The sequence below is a fragment of the Equus caballus genome, chromosome 8 (assembly GCF_041296265.1).
Source record: "Equus caballus isolate H_3958 breed thoroughbred chromosome 8, TB-T2T, whole genome shotgun sequence".
NCBI classification, from domain to species: Eukaryota; Metazoa; Chordata; class Mammalia; order Perissodactyla; family Equidae; genus Equus; species Equus caballus.
The window spans coordinates 31,265,672-31,282,568 of record NC_091691.1 but is presented as its reverse complement, the minus strand read 5'-3'; the positions used below and the strand labels follow the sequence as shown (position 1 = coordinate 31,282,568).

The 16,897-nt window shown below is 55.2% G+C and overlaps 1 protein-coding gene across 14 annotated transcripts in view; it reads right to left on the bottom strand.

The window, feature by feature from the left end:
• Nucleotides 1–11,237: 11,237 nt before the first annotated feature.
• The window catches only part of SFSWAP (splicing factor SWAP), a 79,493-nt gene continuing 73,833 nt past the window's right edge, over nucleotides 11,238–16,897 (bottom strand). For 7 of the 14 annotated variants that reach the window (XR_001381323.3, XM_005612658.4, XM_001504862.6 and 4 more), the window contains 3 exons: nucleotides 13,582–13,746; nucleotides 12,001–12,073; nucleotides 11,238–11,620 (listed from right to left, as the gene is read on the bottom strand). Coding sequence is in view for 8 of the 14 variants with exons in the window: in XM_005612658.4 (XP_005612715.2) it covers nucleotides 11,555–11,620; nucleotides 12,001–12,073; nucleotides 13,582–13,746 (304 nt within the window). In the remaining 6 variants the exon portion in view is untranslated. Of the gene's footprint in view, nucleotides 11,621–12,000; nucleotides 12,074–13,187; nucleotides 13,323–13,581; nucleotides 13,747–16,897 lie in introns of all 14 variants that reach the window. The other 7 variants (XR_290736.4, XR_011420884.1, XR_011420882.1 and 4 more) reach the window with 3 other exon arrangements.

The following is a 16,897-nucleotide window of genomic DNA, read 5'->3' as shown; positions in this document are numbered from 1 at the left end:
GGTCAGCCTAGCAAAGGCCTGAAGGAAGAGTGGTTCATGTGGAGAGGACAGCCAGGGCAAAGGCCCTGGGGCAGCGCCTGTGTGTTTGACAAGCAAGTCTTCTTGTAAGGACACCAGTCAGAGTGGATTAGGGTCCACCCCAATGAGCTCGTTTTACCTGAATCAGCTCCGTACCGTCTGCAAGTGCAGTCACGTGCTGAGGAGCCGGGGGCAGGACTCCAATATAGGGCTTTTGGGGGACACAAGTCAGCCCATAACAGACACACAGATGGAGGGGAGAGGTCAGTCGGGTGAGGGCCGTGCATGGGGGGCTCGTATAGGCAGGGAGGCTGTGAGGGCTGGAGTGCAGGACTGCTGGCTTCCCCGGTCCTGCTCCGTGTGGCCGCGCAAGCTGCAACTCCTGGTCCCGGCGCTGGTCCCTCTGCTGAGCTGAGTCCCCACCTCCAGGCTGTGTCGGGGGGAGAACCCCCATCCCTCCCGCCCCGTCGCCCAACGAGCTGAGCCGCAGCCTCCAGAGAGGGCGTGACAGGAAGAGCAGCTCTGGTTCAGAAGACTTGTGCTCCCCTCTCCTATCTGAAGAGGAGGTGCTGACTGCTGGGGCTGGCTGTGAGGCGTGCGGGCTGAGTCTTGTCTTCTGTGCAGGAGGAGTCTCTGCCCCCTCACCCCCACGGTCTCTGTGCAGGAGGAACGATTTTAGGCACCTTGGAGAAACCCAGCTTGAGGGAGAAAATCAGGGGTCTGGCTTCAGGCATGGCTGACTCAAGGGCTCTGCACTCGACTCTCGTTTCCTGGGCTCCGCTTCCTCCGTTTGGCTGGATTCTCCTGGGAGGAGGTGGCCTGACTGCTCCTGGCTGACCCCATGCTCCCCACGCCTGCCCAGAAGAGAAGTCTCTTTGCTAGTTTCAGACAAGGGCTGGATTCTCTTTCGGCCCAGAGCCCATCCCCAGGCCAAGCGGAGGCGAGTTCTGATCGGCCAGCCTAGGTCTTGGGCGAGGGTGGGCCAGCTCCCCCCAGCACCGCGTGGGCCGAGTGGGGGAGGGCCAGCTCTCCAGAGGAAAATCGGGGTGCAGGTGCCAGAAGGGGGAGTTGGGGGGACAGAGGCAAGACAGTGGAGGGCCGGCACCCCCTTCCTGGGTTGTCCAATTCCTGCGCTCCAGGCTCCAGTCTGAGGGCGCACAGATCCGACTCAGTGAATTCCCCTGGCCACCCCATGCACAGGCTCTGCAGCTGCCCCCAAGGGAGGAGGAACGGAAGCTGAAAACCTGCGTCCACACGCACACTTGTGCGTGCGTGTCCACTGCAGCATTATTTGCAATCACTGAAAGGTGGCAACGAGCCAGATGTCCACGGGTGGATGAAGCAATAAACGAGATGGGGCGTGTCCACACAACAGAGCATTACTCAGCCCTAAAAAGGAAAGGGGTTCGGATGCGTGCTGGGTGTGGAGGACCCTTGAAAACGCTGTGCTAAGTGGAAAAACTGGACACAAAGGCCGCATAGTGGACGATTCCATTTACAGGAAACGTCCAGAACAGGCACATGCAGAGACACTGAGTGGATTGGTGGCTGCCAGGGGCTGGGGGAGGGGGGTGCGGGGAGACTGGTAGTGAGCAGCTGGTTTGTTTTGGGGTGATGGGATCTTCTGGAATTCAACAGTGGCGATGGCTGCACAACTCTATACTGAAGCCCACTGAACTGTCCGCTTTAAGAGGGAGACCCGTGTGGTGTGTGAGTCACAGCTTCAAAGGAGAGAAGGAACTGCGGGGCCGAGGGTTGAGGGCTTCGCCTGGGCCGCGCCCCAGTCTGTGCTTTGTGCCCTGCTCGTCCCGCCCACCGTGCAGTGAGCAGCCACTCGCAGCGCTGGGCACGTTGTAAAGCTGAAAAAGCGCCAAGTCAGTGTGTCACCCAACCTGAGCCGTGCCGCGGTCTCACGGGGCCCTGAGAAGGCAAACCGGGGCGTGCTGCTTCATCACTTACGGCTTTTGTTGCCAACGTCTTGGCAGAGCTTTTCTGGGCCTAGCAAGACACAGATCTCCATTACGGTCTCTAGCAAATGGACAATGAAGGACCTGCCTCGGGAAAATGCACTGGGGAGGCGCTCGGAAAACTTCCCGCGCAGTCGGGGCTGTGAAGTCCCCCATGCGGCTGTGGGATCTGCGCTCAGCCAGGTGACGTCCTTGTGCGGGGCAGCCTGGGGACGCGATGTACTCTGTCTTAAAAAGTTCGTGGAGGGGCTGGCCCCGTGGCTGAGTGGTTAAGTTCGCGCGCTCTGCTGCAGGCGGCCCAGTGTTTCGTTGGTTCGAGTCCTGGGCGCGGACGTGGCACTGCTCATCAAACCACGCTGAGGCAGCGTCCCACATGCCACAACTAGAAGGACCCACAACGAAGAATATACAACTATGTACCGGGGGGCTTTGGGGAGAAAAAGGAAAAAAATAAAATCTTAAAAAAAAAAGAAAAAGTTCGTGGAGCAGCCCAGCCGGGCTGAGTGGTCTGGTTCTCCCTCTGAGTCCAGCTCAGCTGAGGAGCTAAAGCTGTTCCTCGACGGTCTCTGGGGTTTCCCTCCAAAGCCCCTGCAGCAGGGTGGCTGGTGTCCCTCCAAAGTCACGTCCACCCAGAGCCTGAGCGTGTGAGCTGGTTTGGAAAAGGCTTGTTGCACATGGAGTTAAAGTTAAGGATCTCGAGGGGCCGGCCCGGTGGTGCAACAGTTAAGTTTGCACGTTCCACTGCAGCGGCCAGGGGTTCGCCGGTTCAGATCCCGGGTGTGGACATGGCACTGCTTGGCAAGCCATGCTGTGGTAGGCGTCCCACATATAAAGTAGAGGAAGATGGGCACAGATGTTAGCTCAGGGCCAGTCTTCCTCAGCAAAAAGAGGAGGATTGGCAGCAGATGTTAGCTGGGCTAATCTTCCTCAAAAAAAAAAAAAGTTAAGGATCTCGAGATAAGGCCATCCTGGATTAGGGAGGGCCCTCAATCCAGTGACAAATGTCCTTACAAGAAGAGATGAGGAGGGAGAAGAGACAGAGAGAGGTGGAGGTGATGTGGTGATGAGACAGGGACGGGAACGATGCAGCCACAAGCCAGGAGGGCCCAGGAGCTGGAGAGGCGAGAACAGACTCTCCCTCAGAGCCTCCAGGGGGACCCAGCCCTGGACGCCCGCACCTCGGACTTCTGCCTCCAGAGCCGAGAGGATCAACTCCGACTATTTTCAGCCCAGTGGTGGTGGTTTGGGACACCGTCCAGGACACTGCCTGTCTCTCTGTGCCCACCCGCCTTCCTTCAGGCCGTTCCCTAAGCCAGAGCCAGGACGACTTTCCCCACAGGTGAAGGGATAGTGTTGCCTGCCTCACACCCATCAGTGGCTTCCAGCTGCGCTTGGAGGACAAATCCCAGCTCCTCCCCCGGCCTGTGGGTCCTGCCCCCGGCCCTGCCCAGTCCCCTCATCCCCACTGGCTCCCCAGTCCAGCCGGAGCCCCTGACCCGCCTCCTCTCCCTCTGTCACTCCAGGCACATTCCTGCCTCAGGACCCTTATGCCGGCTCCTCCCAGCCCCCACAGCCCCGTAGCTCCCTCTGGACCGTATTACTCCCCACAGGTCTCTGCCCATGTCTCTTGTTGGAGGCGTCTCCTTGCTCCACCCTCTCTGCACAGCATCCTTGCTCTCACCCCGCCCCAGCCTTGTTCACTGCCTGCCATCTGGTGTGTCCTCGTCTGTTCGCTCTCATGTCCCTCAGGGCTGGGGCGCTTTGCTGTCCTGCTCATGCTGTCTCCCCAGCAGCACCTTGGTGGTCTCGAGGGGAGGCTGACCCAGTCCCCTTCAGGGCGGCAAGGGGACGAGAGGGCACCCGGCAGGCATCTCCTGATCTCCCAGCCCCTCAGCGTCCCTGCTCCATCCCTTCAGTGTTGGGGGCCCCCAGCGACTGGCTCTGGGTGGCTCCCCTTGCCCTGCACATGTCCTCCCGGGCTGACCGTCATCATGCTGGACGCTCTGGTTGCCTGATGCTGGAGCTCTGGCCTATCTGACTCCTGCAGCCGCGCCTCCTCACCAGACATCCCGCGGGTAAGCCACAGGCCTGCACACCACCCCTCCCCCCCCCACCCATGGCCGCCCTCCCTGACTCCACGGCAGGCGTGCCATCAACCCTGCAGCCCCAGCCAGGGGCCCCGGCGTTGTGATTATCTTTGTAGAACAGCTTTATGTGTCTTTATCCCAGAGGTGCTCATTCGGAACAAGTTTGTTATGAATAATGAGAAAAGAAAATAAATCTCTCCATCTTGACTTTACTAAAGTCAACAAATATTTCCTTAGTAAATTTTCAATTCCCAAGTTTCATCTGTTTTTTGTGAAGGAAATAATCTCCCATCAACTTACACAACATGTCGGAAGACGAGCTTTGGGGCATCGCGGGAAGCCTTGTGGCTGGGTGGCAGGCTTGGCAGTGGGGAGACAGCGCCCATGATGCTGCATGACCCTGTCTTACCTGCAGGACTGAGGCTGCCAGCGCCGAGCAGAGCGCCACTCCCATCTGTTCTCCACTGGCCTCTCAAGTCCAGGGCTCGGCGAGGTTAGCAGGCTCCTGCGCACTCATCCTACGAGCTGGTGGCACACATTCAAACAGGCGCTCCTGGGTCTCAGCTTTAGAAGGCAAAGTTTCCTTTTTCTTTCTCTTTTTAAATAAACTTTAAAATTTAGGACAGTGTTGGGGCTGGCCTGGTGGTGCAGCAGTCAAGTTCGCACGTTCTGCTGCAGCGGCCAGGGGTTCGCCGGTTCGGATCCCGGGTGTGGACATGGCACTGCTTGGCAAGCCATGCTGTGGTAGGTGTCCCACATATAAAGTAGAGGAAGATGGGCATGGATGTTACCTCAGGGCCAGTCTTCCTCAGCAAAAAGAGGAGGGTTGGCAGCAGATGTTAGCTCAGGGCTAATCTTCCTCAAAATAAAATAAAGTTTAGGACAGTTTTGCATTTACAGGAAAATTGCAAAGATAGTACAGGAAGTTCCCATATGCCCCATACCCACTGTCCTCTCTTATGAACATCTCACATGACCCAGGCACATTTGTCACCATTAGTGAACCAAAATTGATACGTTATTATCAAGTAAAGTCCATGCTTTATCAGACTTCCTCAGTTTCCCCTAACGTCCTTTTTCTGTCCCAGGATCCCATCCAGGGACCACGCTGCGTTCAGTTGTTGTGTCTTGCTCGGCTCCTCTGGGCTGTGGTGGTTCCTCTGACTTGCCTTGTTTCTGATGACCTGCACAGCTGTGGGGACTCTGGCCAGGTGTTGGCAGGATGTGCCTCCATTGGGATCTGTCTGGTGTTTCTCTCATGATCAGTGTGGGGTGGTGGGTGAACAGAGTCCTCGCCACCCTCCCCAGGGTGTCTACAGTCAACACGACTCATCACTGTTGGTGTTGACCTTGATCACCAGCTGCGGCGTGCTGGTCGGGTCCTCTTCTGGACAGCTGCTGTCTCCACGCTGTCCTCTTTAGGAGGCAGCCACACAGTCACGTGTGTGTCTCCACGGCTCCGTGGGCTTGAGGGCGGAGGAAGCACAGACCTTCTTGGGCACTCTTCTGCGCGGGAGCCTGTCTCTCCCTGTGTGTGCTGTTGACGTGGTCATTTATACCATGTGGGCTCATGGATATTTGTTTTATACTCTGGGTTACAGCCCAACATGACATTGCTGGTTGATGGCTCCATGTTCCAGCTTTGGCCACGGGGACTCTCACTTGGCTCCTGGGGGCCTTCCCGACGGCCCTTCAGTGTGGGGTTTTGCTGTTTGGTTTTGGCGCACTTCCTTCCCTCCCGGCTCTGTGAGATGCTCCCGGCTCACCTGGAACCAGCCGTTCCTCCGAGGATCCCTGGTTCCTTCTGTTGGAGAGCGGACGAGAAACCAGATCTGGGTGCTGGTGTGCTGGCTGCTGCTGCGGCCTCACTGGCCAGCCGGAAACGTGTGTGTGCGCCCCCCTGGGAGAGCTACACACACTTAAGTGTTTCTGTAGCTACATTCAGCTAAGGGCGAGCGCAGACTGAAGTGCCCAACTCTGACCATCACCGTGCGGATCATTCAGCTTCTCCCCTTGCAGATCTGGGAGCCAGGAGGCACTTTTGGCTCCTCTCTGTCTGTCTCCCTCTCTCTCTGTCATCGATCACAGAGCCCCAGAAGTCAACCTCCTAACCTCCTCTGGGACACGCCCCTGCTCTGCGTCCCCCTCCACCCGGTCCATCAATGTTCCCAGACGAGACTGTGCTGTGGGGGCTCCCCGCCTCCAGTCCTCCTTACCCTCCCCGCCAGCAGCTTTCTGAGGCACAAGTGTGAGAATTTCGTCATCATCTGGCACATGCGCTGAGCCCCGCCCCCTGCAAAGTTGCCTTTCTCAGGAAGCTGATGTGATCCGGTTTCATGCTGGGCTGGAGAGACAGACGCTGGCTATCTGAAGTTAGTTTCTGTTTTGGCATGTTTTTGCGAGCTGGGGGGACCTGTCTCACCAAGGCACTGGGCCTTTTCCACGTTAAAAAGGGCACAACCCAGCCTGGAGTCCACTGCGGTCAGACCACCCAGCGCACGTCTGTCCGGGGGAGAGCCAGGGGGCTTGCTCCTGCGGTTTGAACGTCAGAATGAATGAGAAGCCATTGGATGTGCTTTCTCAAACCCCCATTTCAATGTGTGGCTTTCCTGCTTCCCTAAGCTGCCCCCGCTGAGTGATTAATAAACTTGTCATTCAGGCAACTTCCTGCAGTGGGAGTGAGTTTGGGCCGGCCCTCCACGCTGTCTGTGCTGGAAAGATGGTGCTGGCCGTCCTCTCCAGCCAGCCCTGGGAATCCCGAGAAGCTGTGGAGAGCTTCCAGGTTCCTGGATGGTAGGGTGACCATCCCAGTGCAGCCCCAGCCTGGGGCACAGAACTCAGGTGTGGACCCCGGCCCAGAGGGCAGGTGTCGTCCGTGGCCCTCGGTCTATGGAGTGGGGTGAAGGAGACTCTTGGAGGGCCGGGCAGCCTACGCACCCCGATTTTTGATTTTTGAGCAGAAGCAGCACCCTGATTTCCTTTGGGGGTTTGCCTGTCCCCGCTGGCCATGTCCGCTCTCGCCCAGGGACCCTGGCTGTGCTGCACCCTCTGGAAGCCCCCTGCTGGCATTTGAATCCTGGAAGTCAAGAATGAGTGAGCTCTGCCGCTCATGTGCTGCATTAGCTCGGAGGTTGTAGGGTGGGCCACTCCTGCTCCGGCACCTTCTGGAGCTGCCCGGGTCCCACTGGCCTCCCTGGCCCGGTGCCCAGCATCCCACTACTCCAGGGAGCTGCCCACTGTCTCACCACGACCTACCTTTTGCCAAGTCAGCCGCTCAAGACCAGGGACCTAACAACCATGTGTACCCCTACAGGAGGGACGGGGCAGTGGCCAGGGCACCACCTGCAGACCTGATGATGCTGGCGGGGGCGGGTGAGCTGAGGAGGGCAATCTGAAGAATGTGGACTTTAGTTAGTAAAAATGGCTTCACATTGGTCCATCCTAACGCCAGATGCTAACAGCTGGGGAAACCGGGTGCCGCATGTGAGAACTTTTTCTGTCTTCATGATTTTTCTAAAAAGAAGTTTATTATAAAGAGAATAAAGAAGTTCTTTATGTACAGATACAGAAGTAGCTCCAAGGTGTAGGATAAACACACGATGAAGCAGGCACGGAGCGTACCACTTTCTTGTGTGTAAAGATGCATTGGTGGGGGGGCAGAGAAGGGAGAATGTACTTTCCTATTTGCTTGTATTTGTAGAAAAGAACTTGGGAGGAGCACAAGAAAGGAACATTTAACCGTGTGAATGAGCTAATTGAACACGAACACTCCGATGTTGCTGGCGCCGCCTGGGACCCCGTCCTCGGGCTGCGTCCCCAGCCCTCTGTTGGCATCCCGCCTCCCTCTGCCGATCCCCGCCCCCGGCCGCTGGTTTCTTCCGGTCAGCCCTCTCCTGTGGGCCTCTCTGTTCTGGGAGAAGAGCCCTCCCCAGCAGCGCCCATCTTGTTCCGGGAATCTGGCGGAGCAGCTGGGCCCTCGGCTCTCGGTAGGTCACGGAGAGTTTAATGATCTGGACACAGGTCACATTCGAGAATGAGTAAGGCACGCCGATCTGAGCAACACACCACCCCCAGGATCCAGGGGCATCGAAGCGAAATAGCCAGCCTTGCTGAAGACAGGCGGGAACATGTTTCAGAGAACAATTTATCAGCACATTTTAAGAGCCTTAGAAATGATCCATAAAACCGCTGCAAATTCATTATAAGGAAAGAATGTTTCTAAAGGGGACAAACTCTATTTACACATGTGTTGATGGCAGTATCCTAACAGTGAGAACACAGGAAGTCGTCCAGAGTCTAAATAGAGGGTGGTCTATCCATGGGGGCCCAGACCCGGGAGACAGGGCATTGTGTGCAAAGTTACCCCTGAAATCTCTCCAGTCGCCCACAAAGCACAACATCCTGGAGTCAGCGGGTGTGGACGTTGGCAGTAGTATGGAGTGGATAACATGCCATCCACAGAAACGTGCATCGTACACATCAAGAAAAGTCCCGTTTTCCAGCATTTTTAGCTGCAGGCAGTGTGAGCGTGCTGACTTCATGAGGGCACTGCAGAAGGTGCCACACCCACCCTGTGTCCATTTCCATCTGGGGAAATTAAGGTGACCGCAGACGGTGGGTCTGCAGCCAGCGTGGTGGGAGGCCTGGCCTGGGCACCTCCCCGGACCTCACCGACCCGGCAGAATTCCACGGGATGGGGCCAGACTGTGGGTCCTCCTCCGTTTCCTGTCGTGGTGACGGTGGTCACCAAAGTCTCGTGGGCCCCCAAACAAAATCCACGACATGTGTCTATCGGTGAGCTCTCGGGAGCTTGCCCTGCGAATGTCTGTGTAAAGACTGCGTTCCCTCTTGAAGCCACAAAGCTTGCCTTGCAGTACCGTGTCCCCCGCCACACTCCCAGGACGCTCCGAAGAGGGCTCCGTGAGGCCCAGAGACATCGTCCCCGGCCTGCCTGGCAGCAAGCAGAACGTCTGACCCATCAGATGGGATCCCATGGACTCCCGGAAGGAGCCCAGAGACGGCTGCCAGGTGTTCTCGTCAGTTCCTCAGGCCGCTGCTCAGGGACAGACGTGGAGAGAGGACCCGCGCCCCCGGTCAACACCCATCCTGTGGCGCTCAGTCAATGACTACCCCACTGGTGTCCGCCCTAAGTAATTGCCTCCCCATCAAGACTCTTGTTTCTGGTTCATAATCCCAGCTCCTTCACAGAGGAAACGACACGGCCAAACAACGGTGCTGCACGTCAACAGCGGGGCGTGCAGGAGCGGGGACATAACCGGCCTTGGCACGGCCAGTCTTGTCCAAAGACGCAAAACCGGGAGCCATGAGAAAAATGGAGGACTACATGAAAAAAGCAATTTTTGCATGTTAAAAAAATTAGTCAAAAGAGAAGTGACGGGGCTGGCCCCGTGGCCGAGTGGTTAAGTTCGCGCGCTCTGCTGCAGGCGGTCCAGGGTTTCGTTGGTTTGAATCCTGGGTGTGGACATGGCACTGCTCATCAAACCACGCTGAGGCAGCGTCCCACGTGCCACAACTAGAAGGACCCACAACGAAGAATATACAACCATGTACTGGGGGGCTTTGGGGAGAAAATGGAAAAAAATAAAATCTTTAAAAAAAAAAAAAGAGAAGTGACAAATTGGGGGGAAATTCTTTACAAAATACTCCAGAAAGGGCTGGCTTGCTGACCACGTGGAGGGTCATAAAGGACCGACAGGGACCACCAGAGAAGGACAAGCTCAGCCCACAAGAAAGAAACACAGACTTTTAAATGAGAGAAGCTGCTCGACCTTCCTCATAATTAAGACGTGAAACTAAAATGAGGGAACTCTTCCTCTTTCTGATTCAGCAAAGAAGGAACGTTTGAAATGGCCCTGCATGTGAGCTGCGGGAAAGGCACTTGCTGGCGCAGAGCCCTTTCTGGAGGGCAGCTTTTTGCTTGAAATAAAAGTGTGCGGTCCTGTGATGCAGCACTGCCACGCTGGGATTCATCCTGCAGACTCGTCGTACTGTGTGTGCCGTCTGTCACTGGGGGACCGCTGCACGAGATCATGGGGCACTCTGGTGGCAGGAGGGCAGCGTGCCCGCTCTGTGGGGAAGCTGGCAGTGCCCAGGTGCCCGGCATGCACCGCAGGCATTTGTTGAGTGGATGAGGACGGCCGTCAGAAAGGACAAGGGAGGTCCCTAGTGCTGACATGGCGCCGTCTCAGGTAAATGCGTGCACAAAGTGCAGCAAGGCGTGCACAGTGGGCTACTCCTGTGTGGAGCTGCGACCATGGCTGGGTTCTGCACTCTGGGCGCGGCACCCTCAGCCCCCGCCTGCCCAGGCCCAGCTCTCGTGGCCTGACTCCCTCACCGCCTCCCTGCAAACAGTTCCCAGGGGTGTCGTGTCTTCCCAACTACCTTGAGTGGAAGGGGCTCTTTATAAGATAGAGTTTACTTTATAAGAAGGAAAACCTAGAAGTTCCATTTTTGGGTTTTGGTCAGTTGGCAGAACTGAAAACAGACTCCGACATCGACACAGAAGGGTGGTTAAGTGAGCTGTGCACAACTTTCCAACTGCAGGGACGAAGTCATGGTTCTGAACTTCAAACCGCAGGTAAGCTGCAAGTCCTTATTTCTGGTGTTTGAAACAAGACGCGGCCCATGATCAGCACCTTATGTGCCCACCTGGGCACTGTGCATGCTGTGTGCGGGACAGAGAGAAGGATGGCAGTGGCGTGAGACCCATGTGACATAGTGAACCTGGGGGGTCACACATCACTGGGCATGAGCTGAGCAGAGCTCCCGTGAGACGACGGTGTCATTTTGCACCATCTACCCGGGTGAACTCTGAGGATGTCGTGGATGCTAAGGAGAGCCATCTACTCCAAGGTGCCGTGCCTAGAATGGAGGCCTGCAGGCCACCTGCCTCTCCTGCTCCGTCCCGGGCGACAGGCGGCCTGGCTCTGCGCCCCCAGTGCAGGGTGTGCCTGAGCTCCGGCGGCAGCCGGGGGCACAGGAAGCAGAGTGGCCGGAGGTGGGGGGATGCCAGACAGGCAGACCCACCCGCTGCTCACACATCACCGTTGACGCTCATGTAGGATGTGCGTCACAGTAAAATGACAGAGGACAAATGGGAAAACACACTCACAAGCCAAACAAGGAAGAAACGGCCCACAGTTGCTAGCTAGAAAAGGTGTTTTCCTCTCATTTTATTTGATAATACATTTTCACAGAAACATGATATTATTTACAAATATACAGGTAAGAGACTGCTGGTCAAAAATCTTAAACTGAGAATGTCATCAAAAATTAATTTACAAAAACCACCAACTGTCCAAGGGAGTCCCCAGGGGAGAATCTGGACAGTGTTCTGTGATGGGTCTGTGCAGAAGGGGGCTTCGCAGCCCTTCCGGCTTCTGTAACCGCAGCCACCAGGGAGCAGCGCCCACTGTCGCCCACAGTCAGCGGCACGGGCCGTCCCGCCCAGCCGCCTGTGCCTCAGGAGGCACTGGTCTGCATGTTTTTGGAAGCTGCGAGCATCGCTCTTACTTTGGCCATGAGGTCCTGTACAAGGAGAGACACAGAGGATCTCTACAAGGTTCCTGTTAGGACCTGGAAACTGGACAATCTACGCGGTGAACTGACCTATGAAAATGTTGGAGGAAGACTTGGAAAAGGAGCTGTGTGGCTGTGAACACCCCCCAGGTAGGGTCCTGCTCCGAATCTCCCACTGCTGGGGCCTCAGTGCTCACGGGCTCAGGCCGGGAGGAGAAGGGGGCAGGAGGGCTGGTTCCCGGGCTCGCCCCGGGGCAGTGCCAAGACCACTGGCCCTCCAGAAGGCCGGCCCACGACCCCTGTCCTTCATCACTATTGCTGAGACAAAGGGAGGGAAGTGAAAAGTAGCCTCTTTATAAAAAAAGGGGAGAAACCCACTCCCATTTTACCTGAGTTATTTTGCTCTGCACAGAAGAAACAATCGCTGAAGAGATCTGACCGTCTTTTTCCTGAGAAACCCCCCTAATGCACACAAAGAGAGACCAGAGGCTTAAAAAATACTTAAAAATTTAGAGATATTTAAAAAAACACAGAAAGGTAGAACGAATAACATAATAAACATCCATACTTCAAACTCCCTAGAACTCAAAAAGAACGTTTTACTATATTTGTTTCCAATATCTTTAAAAATCTTTTAAAAAGAAATCAACGTTATTAAAAATATATATATTTATGTTAAAACACACATTTGAAATATTTTATAAAATGCAACCTAACTGAAAAAGAATATTTTCACATGAACATTATATAAGACACATTCTAAAAAGAGATGAAGAAATGCACAGAAGCATCAGAAAGCTAGAGCCACACTCCCAGAATCGCGACATTGACCACGAGCGGGTGCTCCTGGTCGGTTCTTAAGACTCTTATGTGCGTGGACACGACCCACAATTAGTCGTCGGGGTCTGCACTTCCTACGTCCTACCTTCGAAGAAGCTCCATCTTAGACTCGAATCTCTCTCAAGCGAGCTGTGGCCTGCGCTACGCAGGCGCCCGCATGTCCCATTTCAGGGGCGGCCGTGCTTCATGCTGATGGAAGCACCAGCTCTACAACCGAGAGGGGACGTGACGCCCAAACGCTCCACTCCTGAGCCCCTGCCCAGGCTCTGAGTGGACAGGGGCGTGGGGGGTCTGGCTTTCTGAAATCGGAACTGTTTGGCAAATGCTTCCTGACAACCACGGGCGGCGGGTCAATGGAGAGTCAGTTACCGGCATGAGGACGCTTGCACCTGTGCTAGTGGCCAGGCTGGCCATGTGCCAACCAGTGTGGACTTTGACGTCACACACCCCATGTGGCCGGGAAGAACAGGTTGGCCCCGCTCTTAGTGGCCTGGAGTGCGTGATGTGTCAATGGGGAGTTATGGGTGCCCATCACCTTGGCCCCCCAGTGCCTGGCCCTCCCCCTCCCTTATGATCATGCTGGTCTCCGCAGCTCCCAGTGAGGACAAGCTCCCAGTGGTGACAAAGGCGCCACCATCGGGGTGGTTCGAGAACTAGCAGTTTTGAGAACGGCTTCTGTCACGCTAAAACACGATTTCCCAGCTGGTTAGACAGAAGGAAGTCCTCTCCTTGGCACCTGAGGGAGCACTTCCTCATACAGGACTCTGCGTCTCATGGAGTGGAGGCAGCCCATCTCACACCCGCTCGCGTCTCTGAGGTCGGGCCCACAGACAATCACAAAGGGCTCAGGCCATTCGGTGACTCCCTCTGCCTGATGGGAGAGCAGGGGTTAGCCGAGAGCACGGGGCAAAGGGGTGGCTTCTGGATGGCACTCCCAAGGCCTGGCCCTATTTCTGACTGTCCTTGGTGTCCACCCTCTGCTTAGAGCCCAGGTGACATGTGGACGAGGAGGCCAGGAGCAGGGGTCCCTAGGCCTGGGCCAGTGGTCTGCTGGCTTCCCACTCTGGGCCCTTCCCCATGAGAAGCGCCCCCGTGGCCCAGAAGTCAGGGTGCAGCTGGGGTGGGGTTACCTGGAGCGCTCCTGGCTGGAGCCTCGACTCTCCACGGGAGAGATGCTGGCCGAGTGGGCCGAGTGCCTGCGTGTGGCTTGCTTGCTTGGGGACGCCGACTGAGACCCCGCCTTGGCCTTGGTCCGGGACCGCGAGCGCCGCTTCTTCTTCTTCTCATGGGGGCTTCTGGAAGGACAGTGGGTTTAGGCAAGGGCACAGAGCTGCCTCTGAGGAGTTTTTGGGTAAGTGTTTCCCAAGGGACAATTTGGCGATGTCACCTTTCTATACACGTTAACTCCTTTTTAGAGCTATACACATTTATATGTTATATAAATAACATGTATATATTATATACACACACACACACATACCTGTGGGATTTAAAACATGGGATCAGCACTTTATCCACATTTAAAATACCTAAGATGAGCAACCAAGTGCTGTTTATACTCTTGTTCACTTACGCTAACTCAATGAGATTTCCAACAAGAAACGGAAATTAAAAGCATGTCCTGCCTGGGCAAAAGCTCAGCGTTTCCCTCCGACCCATAGTTTGCAGATGTAACTACTGGGCGCACCTGCGTGTCCACCAGGGAGGCCCTTGCCGCGCCCGGCGCTCCCACCAGACTCCTCGGTCTCACGGAGACGCTGCCTGGCCCTGCCCCACCCGCCCTCCCACACATCGCTCGTCACCAGGGCCTGCTGGCTCCAGGTCAGGAGCGTTGCCCCGGTCCTTCCCGATCCAGACCTTCGGCCTGCACTTCACCTGAGCCCGTCCCCGTCTCCGGCCCGGACAACCTGCTTCCTCAGTTTCCCACATGTCTGACTCCGTTCCACACCCCTGCTGTGTGACCCTCCTTCTCACACTCCTAACAACATTAAAAAAAACCCCTAAAACAAAACACATGTAGGTGGTAAAAGTGATGTGTTCCAGACAGGCGCTGAGCTGCTTCCTGCTCTCGGCCCCTTCGGGTTCCTCCTCTTTTTAAAGGTCCCCACCGCCCACCAGATGCGAGGCTGCCAGTCTGTACTCCATGGTAACCGAGTGTCTCCTGGAGAGTCTGCATGGGCCTGTCATCACTACTCTAACTGGCCCCTGTTCTCAATCTCTCTGCTTCCGGGCTGTGTCTTGCCACAATGCACCCCAAGGACGGACCCTCGACATGAACTGCTAGGCCAGGGCAGAGGCAGCATGGAGGGCACGGCCAGACGCCCCTCCTCCGCCCACACCCTTGCTGCCACAGTGCTGTCAGCACTGTCCGACTGCAGTGGGAAGATGTGCGCCCGGACCTCGCCACAGTCTGAGCCGGCACCTCTTCTGCGCCCTAAATACAGATGCTGCAGGGTCACCGTCTGCATAGCTCAGACTCCTTTTGGCTCCTTCAAGATTCTGTGTGGCTCGCAGGCCCTTCCCAACCCAGGAGACACTGCGGGGCCTGTCCACACGCCCGCTTATCCCCAAGACCAGCTCAACTGTCACCCTGGGTTTGGGTCCCAGCCCAGTCACTTACCAGGGCAGCGTGACTTCATGAGTTTCTTGGTGCCCTCTTTGTGGTCTGCAGAGTGTGGGCTCCACGCAAGGTGTATGCTCGCCACCCCTCTCCAGCACCCCCATCAGTGCTGGCCCCCAGAGGCGCCTGCGAAACACTTTGGTGTAGCCCCCCTCTGGCAGGGACGGCCCTGAGTAGCTGGCAGGGCCTTAGCATTTCAGTCCAGGGTCCTGGTGCTGTTCTTGTGCAAAGGCAGACTGTGGCACCAACGGAGCAATCTGATACTCCAGCGGGGCAAGGGACGGGCTTTCCAGCTCTGCCTTACTAACGAGAAAGAATTGGCCTGAAGTGGCGGCAGCGTGGTACCTTAAATTCAGCTGTGGGAAAGAGTCGCTGGTGAGCCGGGGCCACAGGCAGGTGGCCTGACGCACTGGCCAGGATAAAGACAAATGCTCCACTGATGGAGAGGCTGTCCTAGTGCTGGATACACAGATGTGGAAAGTGCATACAATGGGCGTATTTTCTACATTGCAAAAGTTTTGTGCAATTTTTAGGTCTATACACATAAGCTAGGATTTCAAATGAAGCAGTAAATAAATATTCTGTAGCAAGTGACATAAGTTCAAAATGATTTAGGCCCCAAATCAGCGAAGTTTCTGAGGCTTGCTTCCCTACATGAATTAATTAAAGGTAGGCCAGCAATCCTTGAGTGTAAATCAGTCCAGTTTTACCACAACTTGATCTCACGTGACAAAAGTTTCTAAGCATTTGCTGATGGAACTCATTCATTCAGTCATTTAAAAACCTGAGGCGCACTTTACATCCAGCAGAACACAAAGGTCTCAAGTGCTGTTTGGTGAGTTTTGGCAAGAGCACACATGACGTCCAGGCCCCCACTGTGGTCAGGAACATCCCATCATTCCAGAAAGTTCCCTCACTGCCGCTCTCAGTCATCTGCATGCTCTTCCGCACCATGGTTGATTCCCAGCACACAAATTCAATTCCCATAAACAGAATACTGCAGTATTAATCCTTTGTGTCTGGTTTCCTTTGCTCAGCAAAACGCTCCCGAGATTCTCCCTCAGTGTTGGCTGTCACCAATCTGTTTCCTTTTGCTGTCGAGCACTGCACTGTCTAAATCTACCATCATTCGTTTGTGCTTTCCCCTGATAACAGACATTGGGGTTGTTTCCAGTTTTCAGCAATTATGAATCAAGTTGCTTTGGGGTCAAACGTTGGACTCATAGTCAGTCAATACCTGGGACGGGCACAGCTGGGTCGCAGTTTCCCAAGCAGTCACACCATTTTACACGCCCACTGCCCAGGTCTCAGCGCCCCAGTCGCTTGCATCCTTGCCAACACTTGGTAGCGTCTGTCTTGTGTACTTTTAGCCATTTATGTCAGTGTAAAGCGGCACCTCATGTGGTTTTAATCTGCAGTTCCTTGACAGGTGGCTAATGATGCTGAGCATCTTTTCATGTGCTTATTGGCTATTTAATACATTCTCTTACAAAACTTGCCTGTTCAGGTCATCTGCCTCCTCTTTAATACAGTGTCTGTCTTTTTGGTGCTGGTACAGGCCTTTGTCAGAGATGCATATTGCAAATATCTCTCCCAGCCTGGGGCCAGCCTAGTCATTTTCATAACTGTGCTTTTGTGTGAAGTTTTAATTTCAATGAAGTCAATTTTATTATTTTTTTCTCTTTGTCTTCTCCAAAAAGCTGAATGGTTCTGGTTTTCACGTTTAGGTCTCTGATCCATCTTGAATTAATGTTTGTGTATGGTGTACAGATCACTTTTTTTTTTTTTTAAGGAAGATTAGCCCTGAGCTAACTACTGCCAATCCT